Below are 15,563 nucleotides of genomic sequence, written 5' to 3' on the forward strand. Positions count from 1 at the left end.
TTAACCTCTTGAAGAATAAATAATTGTGTCTATAGATTTTGACACTTTCTTCCTATTGACACACAGTATGTAAAGTCGATGTGCTTCTTTCTCTGCAGCTGGGATGACAGCAGTCAGTAAGTAGTGGCCCTCAGTGACACTCTTGACAACCTCAGCACAGATGATTTGAACACCACCTCATCTGTCAGCTCTTATTCCAATATAACTGCCTCTTCAAGAAAGAATGCTCATGCCCAGGTAAGTAGCTTTCCATTGCCATTCTTGCAACACACACACAAGCATGTGGGATGACAGGAAAAAATAAGAGGAAAAAAAAACAGAGAAAAAAAAAAAGAGGAAAAAAAAAAAAAAGCTTTAGAAACAATATTCCAAAACAAATGAAATATTCATATTTTATAATCTCCTCTATTACAGTTATAGGTGAGAAGCTCTGAGTAGGAACCAACCCTGACCTGTGGGCTGATGTCCCAGTTTCCCTGGCCTGCCCTGCTCCCTTGCTAAGGGCAGACAGGGCAGGATCTAGCCAGCCAGGGCTTGTCCCACCTATGAAAGCTGTAGGATGGGCCCCAGCTGGCAAGACTCTGCCCTGCCTGTCCTGGGAGAGTCCCCAGTGCACCTTAGCACCAAAAAACCCCACACCATTACTGAATCTGTGATGAGCGCATTTCAACTCACTTCATTGCATTTGGAGTGAGTATCTTTTGCAACAGACAGCACAACTTAAATTGAAATAGTTTTCGCTTTTCATGATCTGACACGTATCAGAGACAAACTGCATAGGTTGTACTGTCCTTTCCCTATTTTCTCCACTGGGAGATAAAAGCCAGAAGTGGGGGAGTCCATATTTTGTAGAGCTTCCTCTACCCAGTTAGGTGCAAGAATGGAAATGGCCTATGGGAATGTCATCTATAATTTGCTTTCATTGAGGTTGCCTGCCATAAAAAAAAAAAAAAAAAAAAAAAAAAAAAAAAAAAAAAAAAAAAAGAACCCCATCCTTCTGCTGGGTTTGCTTGGTTCTGCAGGAATTCCAGGTTAAAGACTCAGATGTGTTGTGCATACCCATATAGAGTTGTAGCTCTTGTAGTATGGACTTGCTTACTTAAAAATATATTTCAGCCCGTCTGTGGCTGTTAACCTGTCTTTTAAAAAGGAACGTGGACCGACAACACCTCCTGAAGTCTTGTCTAATCGTATTTTCCATAACCCCACAAATAAAATACTAAGTGCTTTAATATCACTTAAAGTTTAACAGATTGGTTCCCTGTTGCAAACACTACAAATGAAAATGTTCCCATGACCTATTGTCTGTGACACTACTGATTCATAATTTTTTTCCCTTTCAAATCATGAACACTGATCCAAGTGTTTTAGTCCAAGGTCTGCACAGTATCAAAATAGAGTTCTGAGAAGAGTAGAACCACAAACCATATATGTAATATATATTGTATATGTGTGTAGACAGATAGAAAGATGGATGGATGAATAGATAGATAGGTAAATAGATAGATAATGTCCCTTAGATAGATGCCTGCCCCTTGTGCCAGGCATCCCTATATTTCTTCCCAGCTCCCCCTAAATTGAAAGTGATGAAAAGATGATGTAGACTGCTTACAAGACTCAGTTTATGAAAAATAAGAAAGAAAAAGAAAAAGTAGAAAAGTATTTTCTGCCATGGCATCTTCAGTTTATAATCAAGGAATTTCAAGACTGAAAACTCAGCATAGGGGAAGAGTTTGTGCCTCCAGTGATTTGATTGTCATATATCCAGGATTCAAGACTGACAACCTAAATTCATTTAGACTCTTGCAGGCAGGCAGTGCAGAATTTCAGAGAACTGTTTTGTAGATGTAAATTATGTCAGAATATGTCAATATGAGAAAAACACATCTTTATCATTTCCCCCAGACAATGGAGGAGTCACTTTGGGAAGGAAAATTACTTTAACCTGCAATAGAAACTCCAAGATGAGTTTCAGGACGATGTACTTGTGCAGTGATACTCACGCAAGTGCCAGCATTCTTCAGCTCCTACCATTGCCTTTGCCACTCTATCAGGGCCTCCCATGGTTTCTAAACTGGAGATCTGCCTCTTCCCTTTCATGTCAATGGTGATGGCCAGCTGCCAGCTGGCCTTACTTGTTCCACTGCATCATCCACATCATCACCATCACCACATGGGAAATCTCAGGCTGACTATTTAACTCTTTCTGTGTTTTCCATTTGAGTGATCTCATGTTCCAAATACTCAACCTGATAATATTTGCAATTTGTTCTGTGATAAACAGAGATACAGCACATGTTCAAATACTGCTTTCTTTTGCCAGAGCTGCGTTATGTTATGACAGCTATGAACAGACTTTTATTAGTTTTCACATCAAGCAGATTAATCAGAAAGCAGAGTATTCCATACTAGCTGGAATCTCAGCCAGAAGCTGAGATGACCACAACATATAAGGATTTTGCCAGCTGCTCTCCAGGTGTAGGACATAATCTTGCAACACAGAGCTCCCTTTTGCAGTCGTTTCAAGTGATCATAGCAGTGCAGGCTGGCTCTATCCTGAAGCATAAATTGCATATTTTGTTACTGTTTACATACTAAAACAGGATTAACATTGCTTTTTGGGCCGAATAATGGTGAAGAGAGGCTTTTAAAAAGTCTTGTACTTGTCATTTCTGGAGACGATGCAGTTTTAAATGATGCTTTAAAAAATGCATAACTATGTGTTTATAACCATTCATTTATGGGAACATTACATGTGTTGTAACAATAGAAGCAATGAAAACTCTCATCTGAAGGACCCTGTGATATATATGTAGATGTTTTCTTAGGCTCTTTTCCCACCAATCCTTACCCAAAATCTGTACAAGCCTCCCCAAAGCACGTACGAAATTTTGAGAGTATAGAGAGCCTTTGCAGTTTGTATGCCACAAATGACAGCAACTGATTATTCCATCGATCATCTAATCAGTATTAATCCTACTTATGACAGCAGTGCCTAGGAAGCAACCACAGAGGGGTCTCTGTGGAGGAATCGTGGCAACACAGAATAATAAATAGCTCTCCTCTGAACAAGATTCAGTTTGTAGACCTGCTTAGGGTGTCTGTATGGGGACAGGGCTCTCCTTACATCAGACAAAAGTAATGAGCAGTACCTGACTGGGGCACCACTTGTTATTGTTAAAGAGGAGTAAGTAAACTAAATGAAAAGACAAACAAAGAAAGAGGAAAGAGGGGAACAGGGCTGGTGAGATGATGGCAGATGAGGCTTGAGTCTGAGGTAAGGAGGCTGCAGGAAAACAGAGGAGGAAAGGTTGCAACAAACGGCCTGTCAGCACAGAGACTGCAAGTCTTATCCAACACAAAAGGTAGGATCAGTCTCCAGCATTTCTATTTAAGCCACATTTTAGATATTTAACATATCTATTTAAGGTATGTTGCCCTGTCTTGCTGAGCTGTTCCTTACAGCACACCCTTATCAACATGGGCTGTGGGAAAGCAGATGCCACAGGGGAGTTAGGTCCCCCCCGAGCATCCTCCACATGGGACTGAGTCTCTGAGCGAGCGTGACCCCAGCTGGTTACCTTCATCCTGCTGGTGGGGTAGCGCTTATAAAAGCTGCTCTTCTAGCAGCTAGAGCCACTTTCTTGTTCAAAACGACTGGTTTTAGTGGAGACAAACCGGTAAAAAAGACATTTACTTCAGCATTGATCATTTTGGTGATGTTTTCATTTTTCGGTAGTGGCACAACATAATCGGTGCTGCTGGAGCAATAGTTCTAATCTGGTCAGTGGAAGGTTTGGGTAGGTAAAAGCAAGAAACCAGACTGTGGTGATTTTAGTAATATATTTAGGAGCTTCCACACTGAAACTTTTAGTACAACCTCTCAGCACAGTGACTCACTTGTGAAATTCACAGGGGGGTTACAAACAATAGGGTATTTCTGCTGATGATTAGAATAAGTTATGTTTTACTTCATTGCAGCTTAGCTATGAAGGGAAGAGTAGAAATCTTCTGAAAATAAAAAGGAAAATATCTTCCCAAAGTAGGAGTTTTAAAATTTTTGTGACCAAGATGCTAACATTTTAGATGGGAAGTTTCCATTTCCCTCAGTACAAATAAATCAATGTGCTTATTCTCCTTCCTTCCTGAGACTTAAGAAAGCAGCGAGTATTGAAGATGCTGAGACTGACCACTTCTCATGCAAATCTCTTCTAGCTGAAGACAGACTCAGAGAAGCGCTCAGTTACAGACAGCGAAACTTGGGGCAGCACTGAAGAGCTGAAGAAACCAGAGGAAGATTTTGACAGCAGCATAGACAGCAGTGGCAAGTGGAAAGGCCTTCCCTCGGGGCTCTCTGAAGAGTCAGAGAAGGGGGGTCAGAAAGCATCCCTCTCTGTTTCACAGACTGGATCCTGGAGGAGAGGCATGACTGCACAAGTAGGAGCAACTCAGTCCAGGCACAAAGCAGGAACCAGTGCTCTCAAGACCCCGGGTAGGAAACTTATGTAGTTCAGTTTGCTGTGTCAAAAATTAAGCTTTAAACTTTGACTTCATTTATAAACAGCAAGGAATCTTTACAGGGTTAAAAATAACTAATGGATATTGTAAGTGTGTGACAGACATGAGGAACCATAAGCATATTGATATTTATTCTCACAAATGATTCCAAGCCAAGATTGCCAGAATGTACTAAATTATTCATCTTTATAACCACTTTTTTACTACACTGCATACCAATAATTTATTAATTAAACACAAATGTATCCATAGCATAAACTGTGATTACATTTTGTTTTCTTATCATATAAGTACATCAACATCTATTATGGAATTCTTAAAGAATTTTTGGATTCATGTTCCACATACTGTAGGTATTTTATAGTCCATTTTTAAGAAATAAAATTTGTAAAAATATGTTTTTTATAGACTTTATTTAGTACTAAATGGTTTCTTACTTTCTGAAAGGCTTCTCAGAAGTAACAGTCACTCTTGTAATCTACTTTGGCAGCAAAAGTCCAAAGTTAGTGGAAGCCATTGTTCTTAAGACCTTCTAATCCATAATTTTACTAGGACAATATCAGTCCTTTGTAGGACATTTTCTAGCGCTTTTTTTTTTTGGTCTGACAAAACACTTCATGAGTGTGTATTAACACCTGGTTGTAACAGTAACTGACCAGGAGCTCCTCCCTTTGTAAGTCACTTTTGTTTCTTTGCAATTTGGAACTACTAAATATTGGTCAGTCTCTGGTCTGAGAGATCTCCAGGGATCATTGCAGTGGTCAATGTTCATATGGTTGCAGTAGTTACAACCCATAATGGCAATTAAAAGAAGAGATCCTACAAGGGTTGCCAAAGCCAAGCTAAGTTTCCCAGGTCTTCTCTTTTGTTGAAGATGAGCAGCCAGTGTGCACGACAGAACTGAAGCCTTAAATTTGTAAACATATCCTAATAGTCTGTGTGTTTGCAGTGTAGATGTCTGATCAGTATCTTGGTGGGTGCATGTATCTGCATGGCATAAAATGTGCACTGTATAAATACACTAGTGGATTTATTTCTGACTTGTAGGTGTTGCTCTTTGTTACAGTTTAGTTCCTTAAGACAAATCAGGCCACCTACCTCCAAAACTCTGTAATCACTTGAAGTATGAATTAAATACTTTGTTGTGCTAAGTATTTGTGTGTTATTTGGAGCATACAATGGATGCTTAAAGAGAAATTAGACTATGATAGAGAAGGCATTTTTGTCTGCCATCTTCTTTTAAGATGGAAGAGAGTATCTTATTTAAACCTTTCTGAATGCCTTATTAATATGTTATATAGAAATATGTGGCATATAGGCGTATGGAAGACAGCCTCTCAGAAAATCAAAAATCTTGAAAACATATCAAGGACATGACAAAGACTATTAACTCCTATCATTGATATCATTATAGATCAAGAAGATTCATACCATGACAACATAATCTCTCTCTGGCAATTTTTGTAACTAACAACAGAACAAATTTAGTTATAAGCTAAAAAAAAAAAAAAAAGTAATCAATGACAACCAAGGAACTCGATAAGTACCATTAATTTCTATATGCATAATTATTCTTCTGGAAATGTTAATTATATTTCATGTTTTACTTTCAAATAGTATTTTTTTTTACATATAGAAATACTATACACAATACAACACAATGCACAATACAACGCACATACACTATACTTATAGCATTTCTTACATATAGAAATACTATTAATATGAACAAAAAAAAAAAAAACCCACAGCAGATAAAATTCCTTGTAGTCCATTCTGGAGTATTTTCTACATCTGCACTCTCTTCCTACGCATGAAACTAGAAATTCTCAGAATTTCAGGCTTTTAATACTTAATGCTTACTTTAATGTATTGTACCTGTTACTGACTACTTATGGGGTACTACAGAGTCCTAAACTGGTCTGTTTTCTTAGGGTAGTATTTCTGTTTATTTATTCTTTTCATTTTGAAATAGTAACTGTGTAGTTATGGAGATGTTACAGCTTCAAGCAAAAGCGACCTTTTCAAATATACTTTTATTTAGGAAAAACAGATGATGCTAAAGCTTCAGAAAAAGTGAAAACTCCCCTGAAAGGAGCCTCCATTCAGCGCTCTCCATCAGATGCAGGGAAAAGCAGTGGCGATGAAGGAAAGAAGCCTCCCTCTGGCATTGGGCGATCAACTGCTACTGGGTCCTTTGGGTTCAAGAAGTCTGGGATGGGCTCTTCTACCATAATCACCACAAGTGGCGCCACCATCACAAGTGGCTCGGCGACTCTGGGAAAAATGCCAAAATCTTCAGCCATCGGTGGGAAGTCCAACGCGGGGCGGAAGACAAGCTTAGACGGTTCCCAGAACCAGGATGATGGTGTCCTGCACATGAACTCAAAGACGACACTGCAGTATCGAAGCCTGCCTCGCCCATCAAAGTCCAGCGGCAGTGGGATCCCCGGCCGAGGCGGGCACCGCTCCAGCACCAGCAGCATCGACTCCAACGTCAGCAGCAAGTCTGCGGGTGCTGCTGCCACCAAACTGCGGGAGCCAAGCAAGATCGGGTCTGGGAGGTCCAGTCCTGTCACCATCAATCAGACGGACAAGGAGAAGGAGAAAGTGGCTGTGTCTGATTCTGAGAGTGTCTCACTATCAAGTTCCCCCAAATCCAGCCCAACTTCTGCAAACGCCTCTGGCACACCGGGTCTTAGGCAGCCAGGATCCAAATACCCAGATATTGCCTCACCCACTTTTCGAAGGTAAGTGTTTTCTATGAATTCCTGGAGTTGCTGTAGATAAAGGAGGGATTTTCAATGTGTCAAACCAGTATCCACTGGGCAAAAAGCTTTTTCAGGGCATATTTTCCCACAAGCAGAGAACCAAGTATAAAAAAGACAAAAAGGATAATATGTCTTCCCACAAGACAAATATTTCTGTAGTCCTAAAGACCTCCCCAGACAAAACATGGCTGTTGCTTGAGCATTGACCATTTTAAGTACATTCCCATAACAGTTTGAAAGCTTGAATAAGTTCTTTACTGACTCTTCAGGCACATGAGAAGTCCTTTCTCAATACTCTGATTAATCCCCAAATAGAACACTCATTCAGGTGTGGTCTGTCACCTGAACAGGTGGTGGTGTAGCCTGTTCAGAGAACTGATGAGCTGTGTAGGTTAATAAAGTATTTGCTTTCATGTTGTCAGCAGCTCCAACTAGAAAAGTTTAATTATACAAGCAGATTTGTTACACCTTTCTTCATAGATATTAATCGAGACTAAATTTCAATTGGAGATGCCCTATTGTAAAGTTTTGGAATGTATAAATCAGCATTCACTTTTGGATGGAGCAGCTCCAGTGTTGGAAAAAAAGCCAAGAGTGCCCTCTCGCGCCTAGCTACCAAAACAGCATCTCCAGTTACCGGCTGCTGAAGGAGCTGCAGCTGAGTTTTATGGGCTTGTTTATAAGTAAAATGGATTCTTACATTATTAGGCGTGCTTACTTCACATCACGATAAGCTTTGCGTTTATTTCTCATTAATTTGTGATCTGCACTTTAACTGCAGCTTAAAACATTTCCAGTAAGACATTAAGTCATCCCATGACCTTTATTTCAACAGTTTTAGGGGATTTGGTTTTCTTCTCATCATCACTGTAGAAATTTTCTTCTATAGAATTATTGGGAACAATTATGTGAAATACACCTCTGTCATGACTGCTCGTAGAAACAAATGGAGCACATTTAGCTCTGGTGCAGTTTATTCTGTCTCAATGGTTACCACATGACTGATGACCACATGAGTATCTGTGCAAAAGAAAAAGAGGAAAATTTTACACAAATGCTAGATGTTTTTTAAAACTGTGTAGAGTTTTGCAAGCGTTTGTTGCAATTGTTTTAGCTGATTTGAGAAGTGAGGGGTTTAAAAGCTAAAGACTTAGCTGTGGGAATGTTAAATTCCTGAATTTGGGTGAAAGTGTAATCTGTTTATGCACTAATAAGACAAAAATGTGCTTATTTTACCTCTCTCTGGGAGGGTCTGCATGTGCAAAGAGCACATCTGAATAGGAGTAAATAAGAGCTGTTGCTAATGAAAAAAACCCTCATTATTGTGATATGGTTAAGTGAATTTAATTTTGAGATGCCATTGAACAACTAGGTAGGCATGATTTTAGTAGCAGTAACTGAAAATGTGTAGTTTGGCTCTTAGGATGTTACGCCATGAATGTTTAATGTGGCTATCAGTTTCTCTAAAGCTATTTGTTTTACATTTAGGTTGTTTGGTGCCAAGGCAAGTGGTAAAGCTGCCTCTGCACCCAGTACTGAAGGTGTGAAACCCACATCGGCAATGCCCAGCCCTAGTACCACCTTGGCACGGCAAGGCAGCCTGGAATCGCCGTCCTCGGGCACAGGCAGCATGGGCAGTGCAGGTGGGCAAAGTGGTAGCAGCAGCCCCCTCTTCAGTAAACCTTCGGACTTAAATGCAGATGTTGTAAGCTTAAGTCACTCCTTGGCTTCCAGTCCCGCCTCAGTGCACTCTTTCACATCAGGTGGTCTTGTGTGGGCTGCAAACCTGAGCAGCTCTTCAGCGGGCAGTAAGGACACACCAAGTTACCAGTCCATGACTAGCCTTCACACCAGTTCCGAGTCTATTGACCTTCCTCTTAGCCATCATGGCTCTCTCTCTGGACTGACAACAAGCACTCAGGAGGTTCAGAGCCTGCTCATGAGGACTGGAAGCGTCAGATCTACTCTTTCGGAAAGGTGAGCTTGCCTATAGATACAGTGACCACGAAACAAGTGAGAGGCAAAAGGACAGGAGCCAAAAAAATAGAGCCTCCATCTGTTTTCCTAAAGGGACACTATTTAATTAGCAGCCTAGTCCTGTGTGTAAAAAAAAAAAAAAAAAAAAAATAGGAAGGAAGAAAGTAAATGCAGGCATTGGATATGCAAGCAATTGCCGTTTTACAAGCACTTTTTCTGTCTTGGCTTTTTTTTTTTTTTTTTTTTTTTTTTTGGTTCCCTTGTTCTGGGAAAGAACCAGAAAAAAAGGGGAAAATTGTCTAATTAAAGGCACATCTACACAGCTACACAGTGAGCCCTGCATGATAGCTCTACCTGCCATCCCAGTATTCAGTAGCTCCCAAGCTGTCTCACTGCCCTCTGGCTAACCTGATCAAGATGTGGGACCTCACCAGTTTTCTTCCCCCTAGATCAATGCATAAGCAAAGCTGGAGGTCCCTTGGCTTCAGCTGACCACACAGTCTTGCCTTAAAATATCCAGCCCTGACATTTTTTTTCTTATATAGAGATCATTACACAAAAATGAAAATGCAGTTGCACTTGCAGAGATACAGTTTACAAGATGATATAAACACAGTCCTGGAAAGTGTCTGGAATAGACAGACAAAAGCAAGAAAGGGGTTTCCCCTGTTCCCTCTGTTAAAGACATTTTTGACATTAAGATATTTTACCATTTAAGTTATATAATAAAATGTTGCAACCACCCTGAGAGAAGGCACAACAATATACCAAGATATATATTTTTTTAATTGTATTTTCTGTGGAACATTTGTTTGAATTTTGTAGAGGAGAAAAAAATAAACTTTGTTAAGCAGTAAGTAGTTTTTACTTCCTGTGAAAATTTTCAAGATTTAAAAATGAAACTCTTACCTTACATGGGGATTGAAAATTCAATATTAAATATTTCATTAGCCTTGGATCCAGAAAAGAAAAGTATGCTGATTCAGAAATATTTTAAATATTTTAGGGTTAAAATTAGTTGTTTGGATAATGCACAATTATTTAAAGGAAAAAAAAAAAAGAATTGTTTTTGTCACACGTAAAAAATAGACAATGTTAAGAACTTTTTCCCCTTTATATTAAACCAGAGATTATTCAGTACTAAGCCTTTCCATGGAAAGATTTCACTTCCAGTGAAGCAACATTAAACAAACAAAGCAAAACAAAACATCTCTTGGTCAAATCTAGATGGAAACACTCCTCACATTTCATTCTGTTATGTTGCATTCATGAGTATTACTATATCAGCTGAAATCACACCTCTAACTAACATAATTACAGTACTATAAAATGTGTGTACCGATATAGTCTATTATAACAACAGTAGTTAAAAGTACACTGATACATGAGTGATTTGTAATTTGCACTGTGCCTTTAATTTTTTTAATAGTAATTTGCATTGTATGCCATCAACTGAATGTGACAATAATTCTTAGGAAGTTAATTTTTAATATTTAGTTTAGAAAGACCACCACTACCTTTTACTATTGCATATGTGGATGGTGAGGTCAATAGGATGATGTGGAAAAGTGTTGAATTTATGCCAAAGATCATATTTATGGAGAGGATGTTAAACATCACATTTAAAATATTAACAGTTTGGCATCGGCTCCTGAGCAACCCCTGCTACTAATACTTTGTGTATTTGTTCAGTGACTTAATTTCAGTGGTTCCAAATACTTTGCCTTTGGCAATATTTTAAGTTTTGGATTTGTCCATATGGGGATATAATGATTGAGTCCAGAGAGAGCCATTTATCATGTTGATCTGGCCTCAAAACTAATATATGTACCTAGAGAAAATGGTGTCATTTCTGGAATTATAGCCCCAGTAGGGTTTCTGCAGTTTTATTTTTCTCAAAGGTCTGTTATAAGTGCTATGTCATTTCTAAACTTTTTTAAAGTAAAACCTCCACATAGGAAAGTATTTTCTCACAACAAAAGCATTGTTTTGCAATGTTAGAAGCAGATATAGTTGGCAAAAGATTATGTCCTTTTTCCTTTGTAAACTGTTGTGGGGGGACTCAGATTATATTTTAGATACCTATGGTAATTCTTGTATTCTGGCAAGGCATAAGAAATTATCTTCAGAGAGGCTGTCTTTTTTTTTCAGTCACTCTACAGCATACACAAGATTGAATGAGTGCTCTGTATAGTGAGATATACTAACATAATACAGAGACAAGATCAGAAAGACCAAAGCACAAAATGAGACAGAACTAGCAAGCTACATATATTCTATGCAGAGAAAAGTCTAGGAAAAGAGAAGAGAGAGCTAATAATAAATAATACAAATAAATGATGTGTTGCTTTTTTTTTCTTTGTTGAAGCATGGATTGTGTTTTGATAGCTAAACATCACTAACAGCAAGCATGCTAAAAGGGAATGAAAAGGTTAAAGTTTACTTATAAATTTCTTACATCTTCAGTTCACTGGTCCTGATGAACTTTTCACTTCCTTGCTTCAGGCAGAGTCTGAATTAGCCCCATAGTCACAGGGGCTGAAAATGTTTTGAAGGAAAGTGAGGAGGTGGGTTGGGACAGAGGACAAGGTGATTATGGGCAAGGCCTGCTTGACCTCACGTTCTTGGAAAGATACAGAGGATGTTAAAACAGATTAAGTAACAGATGACGTGGTTTGTCATTAACATCATTTTAAATAATACTAAATTGATTTAGTTGCAGGAAAGAGACTTTGTGAGTTGAGGAAAGGAATGGTCAGAAATCCTGAACTTAGTAAAGCTTTATGCTATTTCAAATAACATTCTCATAGGTGCTTAAACAGGTTGGAAAAGAATTGTCAGAGAAGTGAGAGACAGTTTATTAGATTGAAGCAATGTAATAGGGCAGGATATATTTTCACATATACTAAATGGAAAATGATGAGGCAGTGTCTAAGGGTTTGTAGGTTAAAGACTTTGGGACATCAAGTTTTAAGAAATATTTGTTGCAATTGGAAAGAATACAGAAAAAAGGCCAAAACCTCAAGGCACATCTATGTCTCCTGCTGCCTCCAAAACACCCGTCACTTGCCACAGAGACAGCAAGTCTACAAGGTCTCTGCCACATGTGCCCAGGCACACCTGGCACTTCTCAGTCCCTCCAGAGATGATCAGACAATGCCACTCTTCAGGCTACCCACCAAGTAATGCTATGGCATAAACACAGGCCTCCTGTCAAATGCTGTATCCATGTAGCATCAAAGTCTGTTCCAGCAAAATTTTATGTCATTCCGTGAAGACCTATTGCTTTGTAATAAGCAAAAAAATAGTTTCAGTAAATATTGGCAAAATATTGTTTTGTTTTGTTTTGTTTTTTTTTCCAGCAAAATTTGCATGTCCTTCAGGACTTTTGCACTAGCACTTGCACTAGCAGTATTTATTTAGACAAGTCTACTTCCGTTGTTATAACAGTGTAACTCCCTGTGTGGGAGGACACTTATATTTCAGTTTACATCAATTTAGAAGGATTAAAATAAGCCAGAGTTCCTCATACTGTAAAATAAAGCTCTCTACTGTGGTTAACTGGTGAAATATCACTGGTTTAATTGATAAAATTTTCCATGTGGGCACATCACCGTTAATTCTTTTGATGCTTAATTGCAGTTGAGCATTACAGATTTGTATCTTTTTTTTCTGCTTGATATGAGTGACACAGCAAGGGGTGCATAAAAATGCGGAAAGATAGGACTTAGCTGTGGTCTCATCAGCAATAATGCCTGCATTTTAAGATAAGCAGAGTGGCAGTAGTTTCTAATTGTATGACTGGTTTGGTTCATTAGAATGCAGTTTAGTTTTGAGGACCATGAATATGCATTGAAACCCACTTAAGCTCTTCAAGAATTTCAATTGTTTTAAATTATTGGCAGAGTTGATGGTTGTGGTTTTAAGGTGTGAAACAGTGCATCATGTATCAGATTTTGTGGTGTGCTCAACCACTTATAGAAACTCACCTATAAGTCCCATATCAACTTGGCTCTGGGTATTCCTTAGCTTGCACTTATTTGTTTTATTCCATAGCATCTCTGCCCAAGGACATTGCATCATGGTTATTCTCTGCCTTTCCCAAGTTGACATCTGCAGCAGGGGCAGGGAACCAAGAACTGTAAGACTTCCTGTATTTACACCAAGAGAACTTGCAGATGGTTTCAGCAGTGCGAAATAAACAAGGGAATGGAGATAGAGTGGGCTCAATTTTTGAAGTATTTGCAGAAGGAGCTGTTTTACTTATAATCATCTTTATTTATTTTGAAATTTAGAGATGCATAAAGGTACATAAAGGAACATCAAGGCCCTATTCTTCTCTGTAAGGAACTAAAAAATACATGAATCATGCACTGAAATTTACGTTCTCCTTCTACCAACCGTTCTTTGCTCCTGCTTGTTATCTACTGGTGAAGGCAGTCCAATGAAAGCAGGGCACCCAGCATCCCTGGTACAATAGAAACTGACCTTTAGTAGCAGTGTGAGAACTTTATTGGGTAGGAAGTATGGTCTTAAGTTACCGTTGCTCTCAGAGGTGTGATTATGATATGTAATACAGAAACTTTATAAAGCCATTTTGTAATTTAATCCATAGGGTGACATGACATTATGATCTTACAGGAAAAAAAACATTGCCACACATACTTGATGATAACAAGTTCAAATTCAACCTGATCTGCTGAGTCTTTGAGGGAATGCCCAAATTACATTCAATTATAAGGAAGGTTAGGGGGAGCCCTTTTAGGCAGCTCTTTGATGGTGATAGGGTTTGAATTAGGAAAACTCCAGCTGTAGATCTCTGGTAATCAGCTGCTCTGCCACTGTTTGTGCATGAATATGGAACAATGTTGCTTTGTTGCCACTTTTCATTTTCCAGACCATGACCTCACTCTGTGAGCCCCGCAGCAACAGAAAGCCAAGGGTCTGTATATTTAGCACTCATTTCTTCAAGCTGAGCTGTCATTTGGCTTCTGGCAAGGCCATGCTGTCTCCTAGCAGGTGCCACAACCTTCATCTCTTTTGAAAATCTACTGGTGCATCATAGGAAACTGTGAAAAATAAAGATTCATACTGTGACCATATGATTCTTGCACAGATTGTGGGGAGAAGCCGCAGGAAGGATAGGAATGGTAGGGAAGGACTTCCTTCTGACTTGGACAGTCTCCAAATTACTATTGACCCAGCTTAGAGCTTGTCTAGTTGAAAAATGAACATGCGACAGTCCATGTCCTCTTGTCCCCTTCAATGAGTCAGGAACTTATTGTGAAAGATAAATTAAAAGCATTAAATGATCTTCTGTTATGCACACATATATAGACCTTTAAAATTTGTAATTCTGAACAGTCCTGTTTACTGTATGTCCTTAGGGATTTTTTTTGTTTTAACAGCATGCAGCTTGACAGAAATACACTACCCAAAAAGGGATTAAGGTATATACATTTTTTGAGCATGACTGCTGCTTCTCTGTTTTACTGCAACTTTTTCTACACTTTCACTTTCTTTCTCCTTTTATTAATTCTATTTAGAACAGAGTTCTTCGTACTTAGATTCAAACCAAAAAAACATAGATTTTGACAGTGGACTTTTTCTTTCCAAGTCTGCTTAGTGAATATATATTCACTATATATATATTGAGATATATCTTGGAGATATATCTTGGAAAACAAATACTGTTAAGAACACTTTTCTTACGGGATGAATCTTAAGAGGCATTTGATCCTGGAGATCTAAAAGAAAGAACAAGGTACCTTTGCAATTCAACGTGACTAATTATTGAAAATATTGAGAAAAGCAAAGTTTAAGAGGCAGATCTGAACTTGAGCTCTGAAGGCAAACACTCATGCAATTTGAGTTGAAGACCTACTAAAGTGTAAATCCAGAAAATATTATTTTAGTATCCAAGATTTGTAAGGACAAAAAGATCCCTACTCCAATTACTCATCTTGGTCCCTACCTAGCAATGTTGAGTCCCGTTCTGCTATTAGTTCCCCAGTAATTAGAGCCATCTTCAACACAGAAAACAGAAGTCATCTGCCCACTTCTGTTCTTCATGTTTAAAAGAGGGAATCATTAGGTAATTTATCTTGTCTCATCAGGCATGGGAGCTTATGTCCTTAATCCAGGAAGTAGACTTGGCAAGCAAAGGTATATGTGCATGCACACAGACACTCTGTAGCCTTCCAGTCACTGTAATTACACGGCTAAAATCTCGAGTTATTAAAAAACAAACAAACAAAAAAACAGTATTTTTTGAAAATTTAAGATAGTGCTCTTCTG

At 38.6% G+C, this 15,563-nt stretch overlaps 1 protein-coding gene across 1 annotated transcript in view; it reads left to right on the forward strand.

The window, feature by feature from the left end:
* The window catches only part of NAV3 (neuron navigator 3), a 273,005-nt gene that overhangs the window by 204,236 nt on the left and 53,206 nt on the right, over window positions 1-15,563 (forward strand). The window contains 5 exon segments of the mRNA XM_040553881.1: window positions 99-237; window positions 4,216-4,492; window positions 6,563-7,268; window positions 8,778-9,266; window positions 14,675-14,716. Of these exon segments, the coding sequence (XP_040409815.1) occupies window positions 99-237; window positions 4,216-4,492; window positions 6,563-7,268; window positions 8,778-9,266; window positions 14,675-14,716 (1,653 nt within the window).

The sequence above is a fragment of the Cygnus olor genome, chromosome 1 (assembly GCF_009769625.2).
Source record: "Cygnus olor isolate bCygOlo1 chromosome 1, bCygOlo1.pri.v2, whole genome shotgun sequence".
In the NCBI taxonomy this organism is placed as follows: domain Eukaryota; kingdom Metazoa; phylum Chordata; class Aves; order Anseriformes; family Anatidae; genus Cygnus; species Cygnus olor.